This window comes from Myotis brandtii, unplaced genomic scaffold, assembly GCF_000412655.1.
Source record: "Myotis brandtii unplaced genomic scaffold, ASM41265v1 scaffold8193, whole genome shotgun sequence".
Taxonomy (NCBI): domain Eukaryota; kingdom Metazoa; phylum Chordata; class Mammalia; order Chiroptera; family Vespertilionidae; genus Myotis; species Myotis brandtii.
This window is the reverse complement of record NW_005371322.1, coordinates 31,261-37,654: the sequence shown is the minus strand read 5'-3', so window position 1 is coordinate 37,654 and position 6,394 is coordinate 31,261. Positions and strand designations below refer to the sequence as shown.

Here is a 6,394-nt window from a genome sequence, read left to right as displayed (position 1 = left end):
AGCCCACCTCCCGCGTCCCCTCCCCCCACCATGCATGAATTCATCCACCGGGCCTCTAGTTCTTAGATAAATAGAATAGGACATGGTGTCCTTGAAAGAGGACAGGCTATAACAACTGTAGAATGAATGAATGACTTGCAAAATTAGACCATGTGTTCTTTAAAAATGTAACACAAAAACATATACAAAAGTTTTAACATTTTTCTAATAGGAGTTACCAAAACAAAGAGTAGGTTGCAGGGAAGAATATACTCAGAGAGAAAGAGAGAGAAATAAATTTCCCAAATTAGAAGAAAGACAGTAGTTCTCATATTGAATAAACTACATATGAAAGAGAATGAACTGAAAAAAAAATCTATAAGTGAAATTTCAGAACATCCTGAAGGCCAGCAAATTAGCCAGAATAGAAGGAGAATCAGATGGACATCAGCGCATTAGATGCTGATGGGAAAATCATTTCAAGTAGAATTCTCTATACAGCGAAAGTGCATCATCATTTAAGAGTCAGAAGAAAGTAAAACCATTTTTGTTAATTCAAGGATTTCGAATGTTTATCACCCACTTTATTGAAAAAAGGTTCCAAAAAAAATAAAAAAATGTATCCAAAAGAAAGACAGGGGATCCAAATAGCAAAAGAAAAAGTAAGGTTCAGTTTAAATTAAGTACTGATGTTGAAAAATAATAAACTGGAATTAAATTAAAATACAAATTTAAATAGTAAATTTAAAAGTTAAAACTTATTTTAAAGTAAGTGCAAATGGTTAAGAAAATAAACTGGAACAAAAATCTCAGGTGATATAACACAGAACATGGTGAGGAGGGTATAACCTGAGGAAGGGAAGGGTATATAAGATTCTTGCCTTGTATAGAGGAAAATGCTAGAAGACTTGTTTAACAATAAACAACTTAGTCTAATAGAGATGTAAAAAATGTCATGTCAACAGAGAAAACACAATCTTTAAAAATATGTACAGATAACTATAAAAATTAACCTTTTGTTGGGTCATAAAAAAATAATGAATCACTTCTCAAGAAAAATAATCACAAATTACTAGAGGCCCGGTGCATGACATTCGTGCACTGGGGGGGATGGGGGTCCCTCAGCCCAAACTGCATCCTCTCCAATCTGGGAGCCCTCAGGGGAGCCCTTTCCAATCCAGGAGTTTCTATCTGTCTTTGCAATCATATGAGCGAATTGTCTGAGACCCAAACTCAGTTTGGTTTGTTGCTCACAGAATAACAGAGGCTTTTTGTTTTCTTTGCTTCATTGGTGGAGATTTCCTGGAAGTTTTAGGATATCTTCCCTTTCATTTTTTCTAGACACTCTGATTTTACTTATGCCTCTCCCTTTGCTTTCCCTCCATCCCCCACCGCAACAGTAACTTGCTCCAGGCTCACTTTGCTTTAGTGTCTAGGAGATCCATCTGCCACCAGAACTATGATTCCCAGCATTCCTGGTGCTCTCCACGCTCCAGGCTTCCACTTCCAGTCCTGGAGCTGCCACCAGAACTACTATTCCCAGAATTCCTGGTGCTCCCCATGTTCTTGGTTTCCCTTCTTGCTCTGTCTCTGTCCCATGGCCTCTGACTCTGCCAAGTCTTCCAAGCCGAAAGCTCTCCCTCTCTGCTCTCCATCTGGTGGCTTGGGGAGACAAGTTACCCAAGCTGCTCCACTCTCTGCCAGCTCTCCTGCTTTGCTCTCTGCCCAGCGGCTTGGGGGAGGAACCAAGGGAGCCACGTCCCCCCAAGCCACCGGCTCTCCCACTCTGCTCTCCATCCAGCGCCTGTGTATGCAAATTAACCCGCCATCTTTGTCCAGTTAATTTGCATACTCATTCCTGATTGGCTGGTGATCGTAGTGGAGGGACAGTCAATTTACATATATCTCTTTTATTATATAGGATATTCACTAAACAGACTAAAGTGAAACTCAAAATTAAAACAGAAGTATTAGCAAACATTTTCTAAATTCTCAAAATTTTAATCACTTTTCTGAAACCTGGGCTTGAAGATGGAATCAAAATGGAAATTTTCAGCTATTTAGAAATGAGGATAATGGAAATATTACCTATAGATATAAAAAAAAGAAAAAAAACTTTATGGTGCAAAACTCTGTGGTCTTGATTGTCAATTTGTTGAAGTATAGATCTAGAACTGTTTTCTGAAGAAGAAAATAAAAAACAAAAATGTCTCAATTCTATTCATGGATGCAGCCTTAGCACCCTTATCCATTGCCATGGACAGTCTTCAGCCTAAGGACAGGCTCTAGTTAACAAATCTGAACTTTCTTAGCCATAACCTTGGCTCATGTAATTCTCAAAGTGTGCAGGCTTGCTCATAATCAGAAATATTGGATGTGTGAATTGCAAACACATGTTGAGAATAACACCTATCTTGTACTCACTGGCATCAAATTCTTACTCAAATCTCTGATTTAAGAAATAAGTCTATGGCCATACCACCCTGAACATGCCCAATCTAGTCTGATTTAAGACATAAAAATTTATGGAGTATGGCCTGGAGGGAGTATCTAGAACATATAGTTCTAGATACTCCCTCCAAACATAAAATATGTACATATCTGGATTTTTTTATTCTATAGTACCTTGATGATATATATTTTGATATCAGAGCATGTAACTATATTGGAATATTGGGCATAATTCTCTTAAATTTCAGAATGATAAACAGATATGCTTTACCTTAACAAATGTGGTGGTTTTTTTTTTAATCATACAGACAGTGTAAAATTCAAAATTGGTTTTTCTCTCTGGGTTACCTAGACATTTAAAGCCAAATTTGTGACAAACTCTAGCAAATGCATGGATCCCCATGGCATGTATTTACCTCTTGGTTCTATTTTATTTTTTATCTCCTCTTTTTTCTTTGCCATGCTTTTGTGACTCATTTTCTTCTGTTAGATTCTATGCAATTTTAAGATATTGCAAACCCTTTTTAGAACAATGCAGGGTATAAATAAATTTTGAAAATAAAAAACTTTGGTGTGGTTAACACAATTTATTAACACAATGCATCTCCCTACACAGCTGTAGTCCTCAGTTTTTCTGATGTTATGTGGATGATAAATATGAAAACTCACAATTATACTGAATTTATAATTAAGTGAGGCAGGTATATAAACGATAGCACTTGCTTTATTCTTCAAAGCTTGAGTGACACAAAACCAAGAAATTGGCAGGATAACTGGTTAGTATATAAGGCTTACAATATTGCCATCATCACATAGCCATCAGTTTAGGAGAAAATCCAGCAAAAATACAGGATTATTCAGACTATGTGTACTGAATGATAAGAGGCAGTGGCCAGATAATGAGGTATTTGCTGCTTTAATTCCCAACTGCAGAAGCTGTTTCTGGCTGCTAAGTGGATTGGGCATAGGGTTGGGGTGGAAAGATGGGAAACGATTTTCTTGAGAGAGTGAAAGGAGGGATATTTTTGGAGTCTTCAACATACACTACACACTACAGCCACTGTTCAATGACTGAACCAGCCCCATAGCTCCCTCTAGTGGTGTTAACGCTCGTCACAATCCTATATGCCCAGTAAAGGGACCATCCTATTTTCCTTCCTTGTGAACCTACCAAAATAGCAGGATGCCCTTCTATCTATAGTTTAAATTTTTAATTGCCTTCAGTATTTTTTAAAGCAAACACATAGAAGGCTTTCCAGCTGTCAGGTACTATTCTAAGAATCTTACAAATATTAATTGGCTTAATTATCATAACAATCTGGTGAAATGGGTGCTATCATTTCTCTCTCTCTCTCTCTCTCTCTCTCTCTCTCTCTCTCTCTCTCTTACAGATGGGGAAGATGAGCCACAGAACTTTCCAAAGGTTACTCAGGTATTCTATATGGTTCCCAGAACAGTATTGTGAATTAGCAGGAGTAAGGGAACACGCATATGCATTAAACCCAAATTTAGTGAAGTAACACACAAAAAGTAAAAGATGGAGAGTGGTGAGAGCCCATCTAATTGGGGAATCTGGGAATCTGAACTCAAGTTCGCTCTTTGCTGGTGACTAGCTGTGTAGATGGGGTGGTCACAAACTCAGTGGGCCATGAAAGAACTAAAATAAACCTCTGTAGCCCATTCTAGCCTTACCTGCCTGTGTTCTATACTTAAAACATGCTCCAAGTAATGGATGTTTCTACAGGTGACCGAACATCATACGCCAGCACTCACAAGCAGGATACTTACGACAACCCTGGTATATATTTCTTCAGCAAAGTCCAAATTCTTGAACTTGAGTTCTGTAGGAAACGTGTACTTGGTCAGCCACTGCAGAAGCGGCAGGTCAACGTTACTCCCAGCAAAGGAATACTGAGCGGCATGGATGTGTGTATCAACCAGCCCAGGCATGAAGAACTCACTGGAAATTAAGATGAGAGAAAAAGAATTTAATAGCATCTGTCGTCGTTTTCCATATGTTTACATCTTGTTTTCTCTTGGCCATGATTGAACTGTTCATCCCACATCCAGTTAGAGCTGATGCAAACAGACGACTAAATTCATCTAGTACTAGTATATAGAGATCAAGATAGAAAAATGAAGCTCTGCTAGGAGAGAGATAGCTCCCCAGTTGGAATGACTGGTGTGAGGTTAATCACAGATGATGAAGGGAGGAAGAAGCTGAGGAGAGGGCCATGAACACAAAGGACAGGTGTCAGAGAAACTGCTGGACAGATGGGGAGCTTGCTTTGAAAATATTTGGTAGTGAATGTTGGGATGGTAATGTAGGGGAGGAGCGAGAAAGCCACATTTTGTTTTCCATTAGGAGAAGCCCAAGCATGCTCTGAAGATAGCAGAGATAAAAGAAGTAAAGGAGATAATTCAGGGTGCAAAGTCTTCCGAGGCAACGGAACACCAGCGACTTATTGCATCAGAAATGTGATTTTTATCCAGAAAAGCTAACAATCCTTTTTAGGAAACAGAAAGCATTGTGGAAGGCTTAGTAATAGAAACATTCACATAATCAAGGTCTAGTCCAGGACTTATATTACAGATAGTAGCACGTGCTAGAGTGGGGTGTGTGAGATTAGAGGTCACAGAGCCCCAAAGGAAGCTCAGAGATGCCAAGGTCATGTTTGGACGTGTAGATCATTAGTGGTCCAGCCAGGATTAGAACACAGTTCTCCACCCCAGCCCTTACTAACAGCTAAATCATAGCCATCAAAAGTCAAGCTGCAAAAAGAAGACATATGTAAAACTTTAGAATAAATAAATAAATAAATAAATAAATAAATAAATAAATAAAAATAAGGCAAGCTGCAGGCGAAGCAGAGATGGGGCTTTGAAGGAAGCAGAAAAGGTGAAAAGCTCTCCTTTCTTCTTTCCTCTTTTCACTTGATTTAATTACTATCACAATTCCCTTAGAAAATCTCGACTTCCACCAGAAAAGAACATTAATTTCATATTTCAAACCTGTGGTGCAGGCCAGGCTGCCGCAAAACCGAAGGGAAAAGAACAATGTGTGCCCTACATATGCTTATTGAAACATCCACCTGTCTTCTAACCAAGTGGAAAACCTTAATAAAAGCTTTAGAATTAAAATATATGACTGACTATGTATAAAGGCCAAGTTACTCAATCTCTTTGAACGACATTGTTAACCTGCTCTGGGAGCACAGGGCTGTTTGAAAACCACTCTTTTCTTGCACAAAAGAAATACAATGACATGAAACCAACAGCATCCTGTCTTTATTTAAACGTTTGGTTCATCACAGATTTTTTTGAATTAATTTTGATTTTTTTAAAAAATTGCATTAAGCTGTTATTTATGTTGATTACGGAGTTTTTGCCCACCCCACCCCCCATAAATTCTGTGCCCCAGGTAAGTGCCTCACTTGTCTTACCCTAATCTTGGCCCTGCCAACCCCTTTATGGCCACAATATCTGAACCACTCCTAGCAAGACACTGCTCAGAGTTGCAATTTTCATTAAAAAAATAAATAAATAAACATTGTGCTGAGAGAGACCTATACTGGTAGATACACAGAATCTATGAAACAGAAGATCAGAGACAGCATTTTCTGTGGTATTTCAATACTGACTTAAAGAAATTCAAACGCATATACCTTATGTGTTTAATATGTAAATTACTTTGCATTTTATATTTGACTAGTGGCCCGGTGCATGAAATTTGTGCACTGGGGGGCGGGGGGGAGCAGATTCCTCAGCCCAGCCTGCACCCTCTCTAATCTGGAACCCCTCAGGGGATGTCCGACTGCTGGTTTAGGCAGTCAGACATCCCTCTTGCAATCTGGGACCGCTGGCTCCTAACTGCTCACCTGCCTGCCTGCCTGAAAGCCCCTAACCACTCTGCCTGCCGACCTGCTTGCCCCCAACTGCAACCCCTGCCAGCCTGATCGCCCCC

General features: G+C 39.3%; 1 protein-coding gene across 1 annotated transcript in view; it reads right to left on the bottom strand.

Moving 5' to 3' along the window:
* Positions 1–6,394, bottom strand: part of LOC102238864 (guanine deaminase) — a gene marked incomplete at its 3' end in the record, with an annotated part of 31,366 nt that overhangs the window by 11,584 nt on the left and 13,388 nt on the right. The window contains exon 3 of the mRNA XM_005884115.1: positions 4,219–4,390. Coding sequence (XP_005884177.1) covers positions 4,219–4,390 — 172 coding nt within the window. The remainder of the gene's footprint in view (positions 1–4,218; positions 4,391–6,394) is intronic.